We start from the raw sequence: 16,266 nt of genomic DNA on the forward strand, positions 1-16,266 counted from the left end.
AAGAGCACTTCGAGAAAAGAGTGTTGGCTGTGTTGCTTCAAATGAGTTGCAGCGATGGCCTCAGTGAACGTACAGAGCGCACTTCACTCCTTTTAGCGCTCCCTGCTTCTTACGAGTGGTGGAAATTATCTTACGTAGACCCTGCGAGGGGCCCTCGGTCAAATCGTCTCCACTTCATTGACGACGATGCAGTACTGCTACCACCACTGGCACACTGCAAACAGCGTTACAAAACCCGTCCATGATGCAGCATTTGCGGGCCTATTTTGCTTCACGGCCTCACTTGAGTGTGAGAAAAATCCAAGTGAAACGTCCATCCGCAGCGTCAGCACCGACGTAAGACGCGGCAACGGGCCGGGCGAGTCTTGTTTATTGAAGAACATGCTACTCCAAACTTCTCGGATCAACAGTAGCACCACGGTCGGCGGATGTTGCCGCTCCGCTCCGTGATCTTGTTGCGAACGTGAAGGAAAAATATGGGCCCCTACAAGGGTATGCTTTTTGCCCGAGCACGTTCGTGGCGTTTCCGAGCCGTTTCCTCCTCGTTTCCCGGACTCGCAGCTAAAGAAAAACGCTTGCGATTAAAGTAAATTGTACTCGATAAAGCGAAGACGACAGCTCGTAGCGCCGCAGAGCCGGAGGACCGACCGGCCGATGGGATGTGTTCTGCGTCTAGGACACGTTCCATGTTTTCCGAAAACACCATCAACAATCTAAGCCGTTCCCTAGAACGGCACACGCACACACACGTGTGTGTTTAGATAGATACGTTCTATGGGCCAATAAAGCATCGTGTGAGAGAGGTCGGCCACACGGGTCGGGAATGTTAATGTGGGCTTTGCTTAAAGTTTCCTCTGCCCCATCAGAAGGTGCAGACAAAAGGCTGCCCACAATTAAACGCTAATGGAATGCTGCCGCGTGCTGCGCCGTGCGTGAGTGAGTGGTTTTTGATTGTTCTGCCCAAAATGGCGTTGAGCGTTCCGTGTACCACCATCACCATCAGCTTACGCTATACAATCTGTGCTGGAGCACAATTTACTGTGTGCAGTGTGCCGGGGGGCTGAAACTATTACCGGGAATATCGTAGGAGCACGCCCCGCAAGAAGTGGCAGGCTGGCCTCTCCTCACCAAACGGGTAAAGCTTAAATGTCCTTTGTCAACGAGCGAACTCGTGCTGGTGCAGTGCGCTTGCTGGCGAAATGAAAGTAGTGCCAGATTGTGGTGACTTAACAAACGGCGAGCCGCAAGACCCCGAGGGTATCTAGGGCCTCGCGTCGACCAACCTAGATGAAGCATAAAAATGGAATCCGAGACCAGCTAAGCGAACTTTTCGTATCCACATTTCAACGTGAAACGAATTTTTGCAGCGAAAAAATGCGGACGAACTAAAATTCGGATTTCGGATGAACTCAAGAAATTAAAAACACATACTTTTTGACCAATTCATATTCCTCTCATGTTTGATTTATTTTAATTCTCACTATTGTCGGTTTTACGGGCCGGCTTTCTGGTTCCCGCAGCGGGAAGATATATTATGTTTTACGTTGTACCAACATTCAAGCGAACGCAACAGTACCGAGACAGTTCCGATTTGCAATTTGTCCTTTCATCGTGCGACATTGATCTTTAATGGCGAAGCATTCAGAGCGGCGGTTCCGTTGCGTCCGTGTGTGGGGCCTCCGTGACGGCGGGTGCCGGTGCAGGGCTAGACGATGATCCCGGCACGAGCCACACTGCGTGCGTGGCGTTTGTGGAAAGAAGCAAAGAAGCGGTTTGCCATTAGAGTATTCATGTGGAACCAGGTACACCTCTTCGCCGGCGGCTAGAACCCCCCGCTTAGCCAGCGGAGGGGCGCACGTAATAAATATGGATCAACGAACACATCAACCACCCGGCGGGGGAGATGAAGAACCCACTAATCCAATCGGTCCAATGTGGATAGGCTTTTAACAGTCCTTGAAGCGAAATGCGGGCTGTACTGGGACACCGTGGCGCTATAATGATTCCCCTCCGTAGATACGAATAAATGTGTCACAACACAATGGATGGTGATGATGATACTGATGACGATGCGCATAGATATATACAAAACGCTTTTCTTAAACTAATCCTCGCTTGTCGACGCTTTTCGGATTCCGCTTTTTCAATGAAGCTTAACCGTATGGTCTTCAAACCAACCCAATCCCGCGACGTGCGACACTAATGTTTTATGAACGTTTGTATATTCAATAAGGACGTGTTTTGTTGCGTTGTATAAATTGCAAGTATTATTATTTGCTATCGCTCACCGATGTAACAATGACATAAACATTTAAACATTGATAATGTGAATTGGGGGCAACACGGCATTTTGTTTCGTGTGTTCCTCTACCAACCAACGGGAAGACCCAGGGCTAATGGGGTGGTCGCTTAACTACTTTCTCGCGTTCTAACCACTTGAACCGCGTCTTAAGGGACGATAGAATGTGCGTAGAATGTCATCTAAAACAATAGATTGACACGGAGTGTGTCGGTGAAATTGCTTCTCTTTCTGCAATACAGAGTACACCAAGGGGACCTAAGGCAGCGCCACGGCTATTCCGTGGCTGTTTTTGGACGAAGGAAGGTTCACATATGGTTTCTGTGGCCTCTTTCTCTCTCTCTAGGGGAACATAGACTTCTAGTCGAGCGTACAAAACGTGGCGCACACGTTCAAAACGTATAAAAGCGTCGAAAAGTAATAAACCTTTGAATCGGAACAACCACACACGGGGCACGGTGGTGTGCGTTTTTGTGATAATGTTATATGTTTCTTTTTAATAAATGATGGAAACTGAAACGAAAGAAAGTAAATAAAATTTTCTCCATGAAACAAGGGGGTCGTGTGCGTTTGAAACGGTGCGAAACACCGTTCGAAAACGGGCTCGGGTGGCGCTGTCGGTTATGCCTCCGTCCGGGTTCGTCAATTATTCAAATCACTCCTCTCGAGGGATTCGTGTTTCTCTCGCGGGGTCAGCAATGTCAGCCGGGACGAGGAGACTTGTCCCGGTGTCCACGGGATTATGTTAAAATTTTAACGAACTGGTCAAATAATGAAGGTTTATGTCGTGTCTTTTGGTCCTTGTCCTTTGCGTCACTGTCAGGGAACTGGGTGCGAATTGATTTTTCCGAACAGAGCGCGATTTTATCGTCCATTCAGACGATCAGACACCGGCGAAGCTTACTTAATCAGCGGCCTGACAAACAAATTAAAGCATTTTTTTACAGCACAAACCCCGGACAAATGGCACATGAAAAAGGGACAATGTCCGATGCAGGACAAACGACACGGACGGAGTCATAAGCAGCCCAGCACCAGCACACACGGCGGAACTCTACTTACGAATGATGATTATTAGCAGCACAACTCCGATGACCCCCATGATGATCATCATTTTCATGTTGGCCCACCACTGTTTTCTCTTCAGCTTGCCGGCCTGTTGCTCGAACTGTGACGCCCCGTGCTGCAGCGCATCGGCCCGTTGGTCCAGCTCCGAGAGCTTCTGGTCCCGCTCGAGCACCTTCTCGACGTTGACGCGCATTATCCCGACGACCTCGTCCACCTGGGCCTGCGTTTGCTTCAGCCGATTGTTGCCCGCATTGTTGTTGGCGGTGGCACCCGACGACGGCTGCGTGCTGTCCGTTGGCGGAGGTGGTAATTTAGGAAAACTGATTAATCAAAGCCGGGGTTAACGGGAAGTAAAAAGGTGCCATACGGAGCCGGATTAGTACTACGATACTGGTTGTTTATAGTCCCACAAGAACAAAATACACCATTCGTGCCACTACCAAAGGGGTCACCGCCTAATAGTATTTGCGACCCACTAAATGCCCGCTAGGAGGAACCGGAAGGAGTGACTTACCCGTTGGAGTTTCCTGCTTCTGGGTTGGACATTTCGCTGGGCTGTGCGTTTTAGGAGACCTGGCTCAAAATGCTTATCTGCAAAGAAACAAAAGAAACACTCACTCGTCATCGTTACGGTTTGTTTACATTGCATCCCCAGGAAGATGGAACACCACACCCCTCCGCAGGTCCGGTTCCGTATGGTTTCCGCGCCCGTATCTGAGCACGCATTCGTTGTCATACTGCGCGACCGTGCCTTGGGAATGAATGCCCAACATTCTAATAAATGGCCAAGTGGCATTGTGCGTTATCAGCCCGAATTGCGGTGTTTTGATATGAGATACCGATACACACCGAGCAGCGCAAAAAAAAAGAATGCAAAACAAACGACACCATTGTGTGACCTCATCACTTGTTGCACTTTCTGTTCCGTCCGGTTGTCCGGAACGTCACAGTTCGCAGCTGTTTCCACCGGGGATTCGGTTAAGACGTACGCAAAATGCCCGTTGGGCCCGTTGAGCCAGAAGGGCCCAGAAGGTTCGTAATTACACGAAACTTAGCTGGAAGACATATTGGCTGGCTGGCACCATCGCACCCGGACGGGGCTTTCGAAATTGCATCGGCAATAATGCGGGGCACTCTCGACACACGGGGGGTAATTGCCGAAAACAATGTGTACTACGATCGGATCGAGAAGCTGTACCTTGTTTCTTGTTGCGGTTTTGGTTACACCGTGATTTTAATAAACTACGCGGCGACGACCCGAACGATGATCGAATGACTAATTTGTGCGGTGCTCGAGTGTGCAGTTCACCGTGAAACGTCAAAAGTAGTGCTCGATTCGAGCAAGCTGCAATTGTCAGAGACGCGGAGCGTCGCGTTTAAGCTTCCAGCGCAGCGCGAAAAGCTTGAGCTATGTTTGAATTGTTCGTTGGAAATCTTCCGTTTCTTTGGAAATGTTTTGACCGCTCTTGGCTCATTATTGACTTCAGACAAACATTCAGACAATTCAGACTTCTTTTTTCGTTTGGCTTTTACGCGGCAACAGGGGTTTTTATTTACTCTCCGATCCCACACACTCCGACCCCACAGGTTTTCTAATAGTTGACGGTTTTCCTTATTTTTTACAGGCAACAGTTCCTCCGGCTGGACGGCTGCCGTGGCAACAACGGATGGAGCGGGCTGGACACTCCCTCGTATTTGCAGCAGTCGCTCCAATTCCGAAACTCGATTGGTTGAAGCGGACAAAGCACTTTCTAGTTCCAGAAGGCGCTTTATCAAACTCTTGTAGTCGATATCGGTCGGTGTTGTTGTCGGCTTTTGGGGCTTTTTTCTTCTGAAGAACCAGACAACGGCTCAAACGTGTTCGCGTTCGGCTACCCCCCGCGACCACAGCGAGAATGTTGCGGATGATCGGGTCGTCCAAGTTACTGGCGCGGCTTCTTCTGGTGATATCCTCCATCACACTGATTTCCCTGCTGGCCCTGACCCGGTGCGGTCTCGGGGGATTGGCCGTAAAGGAAAATAGTTCTACCATTGCCACCGGTTCGGGTGCCGGTACAGGGAATGGTGATGGTGATTACGTCGGCGTTCGGGATCCTCGGCCGATGGCCATCGATTCCTTCGTGCCACCGGCTCAGGAGAACGGCTATCTGCAGATGCTGCAGCAACGCGAAGAAGAAAACCTCAAGGAGGTAGCGAAGCTGACGGAGGAAATCAAGATGCTGAAACTGCAAATTTTGCAGCTAAAAAATGGTATTAGCGGAACCGGTGGAATGCCGCTAATCGTGGACGGATCTTTCTCGGTGCCCTCGTCGTCGGCGTTGGCGGTTCCGTCGGGGAACGGTAGCAACGGTGGTGCGGTGCCGCCGCCGGCACCTCAAATGGTGCACGATTGTTCCACGTTCATTCGGCGCCAGGTTGGATCGGCGGAGATCCTGCACGGGCAGCCGCTAAACAACGAGTACGAGCTGATCCCTTTCAATCACTTCACCTTCAACCGTGTCTACCCGATCGAGCTCGGGCTCGGAAAGCGTGTGGTGGAGAAACCGATCGGGTTCAAGCGGAAAGATCTGCTCGGTGCCCTGAATAAAGCCCTGGAGACGCTCAACCGCAATATTAGTGCGTCCTCACAGCGCTACACACTGGACGACTTCAGTGAGGGCATTTATCGTACCGATCCGACGACGGGCACTCAGTACGAACTGTATTTCCGCACCAGGGAGCCGGGAAAGGCCAAGGAGCACCAACAGCAGCAGCAGCAGCAGCAGCAGCAGCAGCTAGGACAGCACCACGGGACGACGAAGCTGATCGTTATGCGACCGTATGCGCCGCTACAGACGGTCCAGCTCGATGCGTATCCTCAGCGACCCCAGGACAAGGAACTAATCTACATCGTCCTGCCTCTGTCCGGGCGCATCGCGGCGTTCCAGAGCTTTATGGACAAGTACGTAAAGATTGCGCTGAAGCACGACAAGTGCGTTCACCTGACGGTGGTTTACTTCGGTGACGACGGACTGGCGGAGGCCCGAACCATCATGAGCCGGGTCATTGGCATGAGAAACAGTGGGGGGACAAGCTCCAACCTGAAGCTGCTTGCGCTCAACGAAACCTTCTCCAGGGGTAAGTCTTTAGTTCTCGAGTTGAACGGCCCCGAGCTGAGGTTCTCTTATTTGCTCTGTCTCTCTCTCTCTCTCTCTCTCTCTCTCTCTCTCTCTCTCTCTCTCTCTCTCTCTCTCTCTCTCTCTCTCTCTCTCTCTCTCTCTCTCTCTCTCTCGCTAGCCAAAGCGCTCCGCGTGGGGGCCGAAAACGTGTGGGGCAGCCAGGCGGACCGGAACAACGATATTCTGCTGTTTATGTGCGACGTGGATATCGTGTTTAGCGCCAAATTCCTCGACCGATGCCGCTGGAATGCCAAGCCGAACAAAAAGGTAGCGCCGGGAAAGGCCGCGGTAGTCGCTAACGCATCTAATCGCATCTTGTCCCGTACGCAGGTGTACTATCCGGTGGTGTTTAGTCTGTATAATCCGCACGTGGTGTACACGTTGCAGGGAAAGGAGCTACCGCCGGAGACGGACCAGTTGCTCATCTCGAAGGATTCGGGCTTCTGGCGGGACTTTGGCTACGGCATGACGTGCCAGTATCGGTCCGACTTTCTGCGCGTCCGTGGCTTCGACGAGGAGATCGTCGGGTGGGGCGGTGAAGATGTGATGCTGTACCGGAAGTACGTCCGATCGCACATCAAGGTGATTCGGGCGACCGATCCGGGCATCTTCCACATCTGGCACCCGAAGGTGTGCACCGGCGGGGGCTCCCAGAAGCTGTCGCTCGACCAGTACCGGGCCTGCATCCGGTCGCGGGCCCTCAACGAGGCGTCCCACGCGCAGCTCGGTTTCCTGGCGTTCCGGGACGACATTGCGGCCAACGAGCCGTCTTTCGCGAAGACCGGGCAGTGGACGGCACAGCACCACAGCAATGGCACCGCAAGTCGAAACAATGGCACCAGCCGAAGCGTCAGTTCGCAGCGGGAGGCTAGCGGGAGGCAAGCGTCCGGTGGCAAGCTGGAGCCAGCCGGTGTGGCGATAGCGGCGAGCGAGAGCAAACGGTCCACCTGATCCTTCGTGGTCCAGCAACAGGAGAGCATTTGGAAGATTGAGTTCTAGTAGGTTCGACTGAGGACTCTCCTTCCTGTTCCGTTTTAAGGATCGGGCCCCTGGGTTGGGTATCCGGGAGCTACACCTTATCGCACCGCATATCCCTCTTCCGTGGAGAGTACCTACAAAGCGCGTTCCGATGCGCAATTTTGTGTTCACGGTCGTCAGCTCAAAGCTCGCGAGATGTTTCGTTAGCCATAGATTTTGCGGATGTCACCCAAAAGGTTTTGGATGTTTTGTACATAAATACATATTGCCATTTACGGTATAGCTCCTCAGGTGCTTCTAGTATGTAGTGCAACGGGTCACGTGACCCATTCGAGAGCGAAATTAAGCGCTATGCGCCATTGTGTAAATAGAACTCCGGACATCCGGAACGTGGTGGATGCTAATTGCTGCAGCCCCGACACTGACACCGAATGTGTGTCGAGTCCTCCAAAGAAAACATTTCCAACCGTTAGCCTTGAATGGGAGGACACAAGTTTCTGCTCTTTAATAGTGTTTAAGCCGAACCGAAACTCCAACAACCGAATACGTGTCGATCGTGACACATGTTGATTAATAATAAAATATTTCTCGTTTATTTAGCCAACTCAGCCAATACTACACAATTATGGACGCGCAGGGTGCATCATCCACGGACGGACCAAATCGGATCGCTAAGGCCGCGCGCAACAGGTTTAACTGTTTATGTCAAGCCGTGTTGGCCGTGTGGGTTAGCAGTAGGTGAACATAAATGCTTTGCCGGACCTGCGAAGTGGCCATGCGTGGCTCCGAGCTTGTTGCTCGCTGGCGATCAATCGCTACCGTTCCGATGTGGTTCCAGAGATATAAATGAAAAGTGGACCGGAAGCGGTTAAGGAGCCGCAAAAGTAGAGCATTGCGTAGAGGAACCGGCAGGTCGGTGGCAGGACACAACCAAACGCACACGATTATTAGTGTGCTCAGTGAGCTAATATGGGCCCCTCCTGGCCCCACGGCGATGGATGGAATGCATGCCGATCTCCGCCGGTGAGATAACTGCGGTGTGTTCTTCGTTCCGGTGATTAGCGTGCGCGCCACGGTCCGCCACGCCGCATTATCTGTGTGGAAAAGTGAAATGGATGGTCGTTTGTGGAAAAATTCGACCATAAAAAATGGCCTCTGACCCAGTGGAGAAGCGCCTAGAGAAAATCAGACCCTGAAAGCATGAGCACTTGGACCGCATGCCCGTAATTTAGAATAGAAAACCATTTGGCTGCCATTTGGAAGACAAATCCGATAGCCCAGCGGGTTGGCCCAACTCCCAGTTTCCCCTTTGCCGGTATTCAGAGGGTTGCCCAAAGGTTGTTTTGCCCAACTAACAGTTGCTCAAGGTTCCGTCATTCTTTGGACGCAAAAACAAAATATAGCCATTAGAAACAAGGTAATTAGTAAGAGAATCCCGCATGCATTTGGATGCATTAATTCGAAGAAAACTCTAGATGAAGAGCTCGTAGTGTGTGGCCAGGAGCCACCGGCGGCTGCGTCTCCTCCTCGGCGCAATGGGGATGTGCAAAATATGAAACTATTAAAAATACATTTCCACGGCGTCCCTACTTTCGATTGTGATGACCATATTCTTGTCGATGTTTACTGCGATGTCACGAAGCGCCGCGATGCGATGTCTTCCCAGACGGAAGGTAGGTGTCTTAGTAGTCATAAAAGTTACTGGGCCTCCATTTTAACGATTCTCGACCGGTGGCGCATCGTGACGGGCGTTGTTTATTGATTGAACGAAAAATATTGTTTTATGTCGTTGGTTTGTTGTCACCCCGGTGCCAGTGAGGTATAAATACACACTCGGGAGCCTTCTTCCGTTCATCCGACATTTGGTGTGTCTATAGCAACAAGTGAAGAACAGTAAAACATGGCCTTCTATTCAACTTTCGTCGCCGCGGTCCTGATGGCTGTAATCGCCGTAGCAAGTGCCATTGATTTGGCGTCGGTCAAAACGGACAAGCTTATTGGTGCCTAGGTGAGTCGTCGTATAAATCCTGATTTAGATCGTTCGATTAAAAAGCATCTTATTTGGCGCAGGAATCACAAACCAAAGCGAAGTGCGACCGAACCAACGGAATGACAACGGAAAAAATGGCTACGGCGACTATGATTTAATAAATTAGCATCACAGCGCACAATTTGCAACACAAAGCACGAACGCGGTTTTATCTTTAGAAAAATTGAGAAATCTTTAAATAATTTATGCTGTAAGCGTTGTTTTCAAGCAATTTGAGCCAAATTCAACTGGTCGAGTTTTGACATTTATCCAACGGGAAGCGGGAAGGGAAACCGATCGGATACGTCACCGGGAAGCCCGATGCACTGAAACGCTGGATAGTCGAAAATTGAGGATGAAATGAGGCGTGGCGACGATCGCCGGGAACAGCCAGTTTAGTATAGAAAACCATTTGGCTGCCAGGAAGACAAATTCGATAACTGGGGTTGGCCCAACTCCCAGTTTCCACTTTGCCGGTATTCAGAGGGGTTTCCGAAGATTGTTTTGCCCAACAAACAGTTACTTAAGGTTCCAGCATTCTTTGAACCCGACGCGGACGTCACGACGCGGACGCAAACAATCTTGCGCGTCGCGACGCGGCACCGGTTGAGAATCGTTAAAATGGAGGCCCAATGATAGGTGATATCCCAAGGAGCCACGAGCTTTCGAATCGCCGGCGTGCCGTCGACGCGGACAGCAAATCGACGGTATGCCGTCGACAGGACTGCAAAACGGCCTGCTATCGACGGCATGCCGTCGATTTGCAGTCCCGGCGGACTGCAAAACGGCCTGCTAAAGCTCACCGTTTTGAAAAGGCTTATTTTATGGCGAATAAACTGACAGATTCGATTTGTTTGTTTAGATTAGAACGGTGCACCGGTGTGTATGTGTGTTATGTGTGTTTGCCAAACATTTTACGCAGTGGCTTCGACGGCGGGTCAGTGTAGTTCGTTTCGTTTATTTCGTTGGTTGTTCCGTGTTATGGGTCAAACTAATCGTTTCAACAATTATAGTTATGTGCACCGATTGATGTCTTGTTCTTTTTTAGCTTCGTACTTGGCCCATCGACAAATAGTAAAAACGCCGTCAAGCGTACCCGCCCAAACCCCGCTGCCGCCAGATACATACACAGCGACTGTACACGATTCAGCATTTACCCTTTGGCATGAATGAATGGTGTATTGCCATTCATTTGGTTTTCGAACGAGCATTTGGTGTGCGGCGATATGTTTTGAATCAGTTCAAACATTATAAAGGTAAGTAAGGTGTAAAGAAATGTATTTAGTGAAATGAGCATCCTTTTCGTTGCAGGTTAGACGAGTGCTGGATGACTTGGAATAGAATGAGAACGATGTGCGCAGCAACTGCCAGGGAATCCAGCCAACCAACTGGACAAAGAGGTATGACAAGAAAAGTGGTATGCGTGGCGAGGGTGTTGCAGACTTTCCTGCGCCAAAGCAATTGTACGGTCATGCGTGAGATAATCTATCAATCAGTAGTTCGGTTCAGTGGATTGTGAATCAGTGGATCAGTGGTAATGTTGCAGCTCACTGTGTGGGCCCTTTGCTGTGAGGTCGTTAGCGACGAAGAGGACCTGTTTTGAGCACTGATAGTGGGTTAACGCCAAAACGCGGTGTTCGTAACCCGTGACAAATACCCCAAAACAAATGCCGCCAGCAAGCAATTATAGTTTGTTTAATCTGGTTTTTTAGCGACACTGATCGTCGTTTGTGGGCCACATGGATTCACTGATCGTCAAACATAACATTAAACTGAAATGGCCAACCGTAAAATGGTTTTCGTTTGATGTTCCAATTTCTCGTTGTAGCGCTAATGTTTATTTACTTTATGTTTCGTTTTAGAACACAAGCTTGTCATGGTGGGACTGGACAACGCCAACAAGACGACCATTCTGTACCAGTTTCTGATGAACGAGGTGGTTCACACGAGCGATCGGATCGAACGTGGAAGAGGTACGCACGCAGTTTACCAGATGACCAGTGGCCACTTCGTAAGCCGCTTACCGGGTGTCCATTTGCCTCGTTTCTCATTCATTCGCCGTGCCGCGTATTTTCGTAACGTGCATCACGCAACTGTCAAAAGTTCATAGTCACAACTGGTTGTTTGTTCTTTTAACGCGCCTCGCACATCGTTTGGAAGAATATCCACTTTTTGGTGTTTGTAACCAATAGATTGTAAAGCAATGCGTGCGTAGTAATAGTTAGTAATATTGTAAACCCGGCGATTGTGCGTTCGTCGCTGGGTAACGTAACTAAGTTTGTATTTTTAAAACAAATAAATAAATAAATTATGAAAAATAATTTTACTGGCTTTTGCTATAATAGATTTAAATATTTGAAATGAGCTATAATTTTAACAAAGCTTTGCCATAATGAGCTTTTGTAGCTATAAAATGAGCTTTTTTGACAATAGGCCGTTTTGCAGTCCCGAGCATAGTCCGTTGGACGGTCCAAAGGACTGCAAAGCTGCTTAATTTTGCCGTCTTTCGGACCGTCCAAAGGACTGTCCGAGAGTGTCCGATGGACCGTCCAACGGACTCTGTATCGGACATAGTTGCTCCTTGGGATGTGTCCAAACAAGCCTTCTTTGATTTATTTGGTTTTATAACAGAAACGGCTTGAACATTTATTCAAATGGTTGATTCTTATTTATTTTTATGAAAAACAATTTTGGTTAAATATCCACCACAATTGACTTGGCAGTAGGCCATTCGGTCGACCTATTTTGAGTACATTTTCGACTGTATCTGGTCCTATCTCGGCAATAGCAGTTTTAATTTGGGTCTTGAGGTCGTGAATGGTTGCTGGTTTGCTCGGGTAACATTTTTCTTTCACCACAGCCCAAAGATACTAGTCTAATGTTGTCAAATCGCAACTTCTCGGAGGCCAATACACAACACCTTTTCTGTTGATTATTCGCTTTCCGAAGATGTGGCGCAAACAACCGATCGTTGCCATCGTGGCTGTATGGCAGAAAGCGTCGTCCTGTTGAAAGCAAATGTCGGCAAAGTTCTCAGCTTCAATTTTGCCAATTCAAGAACCATTTAGCCTACATTGCTCGGAGTTGCGTCTTCGACGGTTGCGGCGGCTCCTTCTACATTCATCCATACGGCGGCCGATGATGGCGCCAGACCAAAATCCGCATCGAACAGTCACTCGTTTTGGGTACATTAGCTTCTCTTGCACGACGTGTGGGTTTTCCTAACCCCAAAAACGACTATTCTGCTTATTAACCGATAGCCGGGATGGAAATGAGCTTTTAGAATAACGTACCGTTTGATTGAAGACGTACCACTTTGAAAATAAGTTTTTCATATTTCGCAATTTTCTGCAACCAAAATTGTATTTCATACATAAATTTAAAGAATCAACCTTTCAAGTAAATGTTTATGAACCGAAACAATTTCAGCCGTTTCTGTTTCATAGCCAAATGTAAAAGCTAATCGTAAATTCCTCACCCTTTATTACACCCATCATTACCATTACTGTTTTAACGATTCTCGACCGATGCCGCATCGTGACGGGCGTTGTTTATTGATTGAACGAAAAATATTGTTTTATGTCGTTGGTTTGTTGTCGCCTCGATCCCGGTGAGGTATAAATACACACTCGGGGGCCTTCTTCCGTTCATCCGACATTTGGTGTGTCTATAGCAACAAGTGAAGAACAGTAAAACATGGCTTTCTATTCAACTTTCGTCGCCGTGGTCCTGATGGCCGTCATCGCCGTAGCCAGTGCCGCTGATGTGGCTAATGTCAACACGGACAAGGTGAAAGAAATTCTTAGTTCCTAGGTGAGTCGTCTTATAAATCCCGATTGAGATCGCTCGACTGACAAACATCCTTTTTGGCGCAGGAATCACGACCCAAGGCGAAGCCCGACCGAACCAACGAATTGACAACGGAAAAATGACTACGGCGAATATGATTTAATAAATTAGCACCACAGCGCACAGTTTACAGCACAAAACGCAAATGCGGTGTGTTGTTTTTGTCTTTGGAAAAACTGAGAAAACTTTGCGCGAAATATTAGAAGCTAATAGACGCTGTAACCGTTTTAGAATCCCTTTTGCTCATCGGAAAACATCTGTAACGCATGTAACGAAACCCGAACGGAAGGCATTGTTGTTGCTGGGGTCACACCGACAGATTGTGGTTTTTGGCACCATTCAAATCACCGTTTCGGAACCAGGCGGCGATTCCTTTGTTTCCGTTCTGCTACTGTAACCAAATTAAATGCGAAACAAGCTACTAATGGGCCTCGGCGTGCCTCTCGCGGTGCTACTGACCGCCGGCAGACGGGCGGACCGAAACGGAACGCAAATTCATGAAGGTTATCACATCACAGCCAAATACATCCACCTCGTGGCGCTTTTTTCAAGGGTCATTCGATTTCAAGGTACTGGGAACTCGGCCTGAGCGCCATTTTGAGGTTTCGGTCCTAGCTGTGCCGGCCGCCATTTGCGGACGAAAACATCGCCCTCCGACCGGTCGAAGAGACTTAAACGATGGCCGGCGACGAACTTGCAAACGCAATGCGCGACATTAATCTGCAATCTGCAAGCATCGCGCGGAGCAGACCACCCGTGGCACCCGGCACCGGCCCGTTTGGAGCCCTGAGAATTCATTACACGCGTAATTGTTTTCGCTTTTCGGTGTTTTCGCGAAAACTACCCGGTAAACCAAGGTGTTAATCTTGTCGCCCGTCGTACCGTGCCAATGCCGGTTGGGGGTTTAAAGACACCGGTGTTTGTGTGTGTGCACCAAGGGCTCATTGTTTGCTAAGTTGTTGAGCACGCACAAAGGATGACTGGAGTGGTGACTGGAAGATCTGCCAGATATGAGACAGCACAAACGGAAAATTCTAACGGTTCCGAAACCGCTTTTCGGAATCCATCAAGTGCCTTTACCATTTTTTGTGGCCTCAAATACGCATATACAGTGCGGCAAGACAATATCGCGAAGAGCGAAGATGTTAAGCCAACAAAATTAGGACAGTATATTTATCTAATTGCTTTCACTGAGTTAAATATACTTACACCTTAAAGCCGCTGAAGTGTGATTTCAATTACTTCTGACGGTTATTTTTCTTATGTTTGGATGGTCAAAACTGTCTCCTTTTACGGCGATGTCATAGGTTGCTAGATCAATCGAATACAGCTACTAGAATGATGAATTAATAGTCATCAGGTTCGTGATAAACAACAAACAACAACAACCGTCCATTTTACAGGTTTCTGCGACAGTGTGACTGAAAGGGTGCGGTGATAACGCACGTTTCCCTCGCAAATGACGGATCGCCGATCCGTTTGTGATCGAGAGGGACGGATGGTGCCCGGAGATAACGCACACCTCTAATCGGCTCCGATCGGCAGCGTCCTACGATGCGATATGAACGCTGTGGAGCGAAAGAAATGGACGGTGTTCGGCGATATTGATCACTTCCCCTCTAATCGGGGCCAATTTTCTACCTCTACCTCTGACATGAATTCCTGTTACAATCGTGGTCGCAAAATCGCCCGGATTTGGGCCGAAAGATTCTTTCACCGACCGAGAGCGGGCGAATGTCGACACCGTCTGTTACCAAAATAAACGAACCGATCCGAATAAAATATTCAATTAATAACTATCGGAATAAAATTAATTACCAAGAAAACAAGGTATAAAATTGCGTACTGCTATTGCATGATACGGCCAAACGATATTTTCGGCAATGATTTTCTTTCGTTCGAGTCTTACCTTACTTTCCTCCGCCATTTCTTTCGGTGACCAATTTATTTCCAATTCCAGCGGAAATGAAGAAAATTCTAACGACAACTTTTGCGGTTTAAGAGAAAATGTTTGGAATTTATTTCCAGGCTCACAGGATACAGGTCGAGGGTCTTAAGGAGAAGCACTACAATGGACAGCTCTATCACACAGGTGGCCTCCACCAGGCAGCGGCCCGTAAATGTGATCTCCTCCTGCGGTGGCCGCACCCTGTTCGCCAAACCGATCTTCCGAATAACCTCCATCAGGAACATATAATTTTAATAGCTCCCCCGAACCGCAGTTATTGACCCATCACCACCCGCCACATCTTGGCATCAGGGGGCCGCGGGACAAACGATTTATGATATCTGCACAGAATCGGCATATGAAATATGACAAACGCAACACTCCAATCCGCCCGCCCGGAAGCCCGGAAAACCCGGGGGATCAGAGCTCTCAGTTCAACAACCGCAACGCAGATCCGCTGCGCTTCGCTGAACTTCCGCCTCCGGTACAAACCTACGCCCCTGCGCACGCGGACTCTGTTCCCTATACTCTCCTGTTCCCGGTGCCCACCGCGCACAAGGGGACAAAACTCGGGGTACTCTGAGCGTCATGCAAAATCAACAATCTACCCAGAGTACAGAGAGACGGAAAATGCTAATGCTGCTGGCCTGGCCGCGCGTACGCCGGGTGCCTAATTCCACCGCGACGTACGACGCTCCGTCGTGTGAGTTTTCACGCGTCCCTGCGCAGAACCCGGCGCTGAACTTGTGACAATATTACCTACCTTACCTCCTCCCGGGTCCGGTCGTAGTTGTTATCCGCATTCCACCCCCCAAAATCTGGCAACGCGCCGAGGCACGGGACAATGCCGATGAACTATTTTCCGACGTCGCCCCGTCTGGTGCCCCGGGTGATGTGTGAAGCTAATTATGGGAGAGAGCGGGTGCGGCCGCGGGCT

At 49.3% G+C, this 16,266-nt stretch overlaps 2 protein-coding genes and 2 long non-coding RNA genes across 6 annotated transcripts; 3 read left to right on the top strand and 1 right to left on the bottom strand.

The window, feature by feature from the left end:
* Positions 1-1,459: 1,459 nt before the first annotated feature.
* LOC128269276 (synaptobrevin) lies at positions 1,460-4,654 on the bottom strand. 3 transcript variants are annotated; one of them, XM_053006692.1, is made up of 4 exons: positions 4,566-4,654; positions 3,882-3,958; positions 3,362-3,654; positions 1,460-1,733 (listed from the first exon to the last, which is right to left on the bottom strand). In XM_053006692.1, the coding sequence occupies exons 2-4, from the start codon at positions 3,911-3,913 to the stop codon at positions 1,642-1,644; spliced, it is 417 nt and encodes a 138-aa protein (XP_052862652.1). In that variant the 5' UTR covers positions 3,914-3,958; positions 4,566-4,654; the 3' UTR covers positions 1,460-1,641. The 3 variants fall into 3 exon arrangements, with proteins under 3 accessions (XP_052862652.1, XP_052862651.1, XP_052862653.1); XM_053006691.1 differs by having other exon boundaries at positions 3,362-3,687; XM_053006693.1 differs by lacking the exon at positions 1,460-1,733 and adding an exon at positions 1,742-2,812 and having other exon boundaries at positions 3,362-3,687.
* A 594-nt stretch (positions 4,655-5,248) lies between these two features.
* Positions 5,249-7,476, top strand: LOC128279163 (chondroitin sulfate N-acetylgalactosaminyltransferase 1). Its single transcript, XM_053017882.1, has 3 exons — positions 5,249-6,484; positions 6,644-6,792; positions 6,856-7,476. Exons 1-3 carry the CDS (start codon positions 5,263-5,265, stop codon positions 7,474-7,476), a joined length of 1,992 nt encoding a protein of 663 aa, XP_052873842.1. The 5' UTR covers positions 5,249-5,262.
* Positions 7,477-9,368: 1,892 nt separating this feature from the next.
* On the top strand, positions 9,369-9,687 carry LOC128268585 (uncharacterized). The gene is made up of 2 exons (XR_008269159.1): positions 9,369-9,511; positions 9,574-9,687. It is a non-coding gene; the product is annotated as an uncharacterized LOC128268585 (long non-coding RNA).
* Positions 9,688-13,185: 3,498 nt separating this feature from the next.
* On the top strand, positions 13,186-13,627 carry LOC128268436 (uncharacterized). Its single transcript, XR_008269143.1, has 3 exons — positions 13,186-13,345; positions 13,408-13,531; positions 13,613-13,627. It is a non-coding gene; the product is annotated as an uncharacterized LOC128268436 (long non-coding RNA).
* Positions 13,628-16,266: the final 2,639 nt, after the last annotated feature.

Source organism: Anopheles cruzii, chromosome 2, assembly GCF_943734635.1.
Source record: "Anopheles cruzii chromosome 2, idAnoCruzAS_RS32_06, whole genome shotgun sequence".
Taxonomy (NCBI): Eukaryota; Metazoa; Arthropoda; class Insecta; order Diptera; family Culicidae; genus Anopheles; species Anopheles cruzii.

Coding starts and splice junctions, on each gene's coding strand:
- LOC128279163 (XM_053017882.1), top strand. CDS start 5,263: ATGTTGCGGATGATCGGGTCGTCCAAGTTACTGGCGCGGCTTCTTCTG. Junction 6,485..6,643: donor CAACGAAACCTTCTCCAGGG/GTAAGTCTTTAG, acceptor CTCTCTCGCTAG/CCAAAGCGCTCCGCGTGGGG. Junction 6,793..6,855: donor ATGCCAAGCCGAACAAAAAG/GTAGCGCCGGGA, acceptor TCCCGTACGCAG/GTGTACTATCCGGTGGTGTT.
- LOC128269276 (XM_053006691.1), bottom strand. CDS start 3,913: ATGTCCAACCCAGAAGCAGGAAACTCCAACGG. Junction 3,688..3,881: donor GAAGCAGGAAACTCCAACGG/GTAAGTCACTCC, acceptor TTGATTAATCAG/TTTTCCTAAATTACCACCTC. Junction 1,734..3,361: donor GCTGCTAATAATCATCATTC/GTAAGTAGAGTT, acceptor CCACGCACGCAG/TGTGGCTCGTGCCGGGATCA.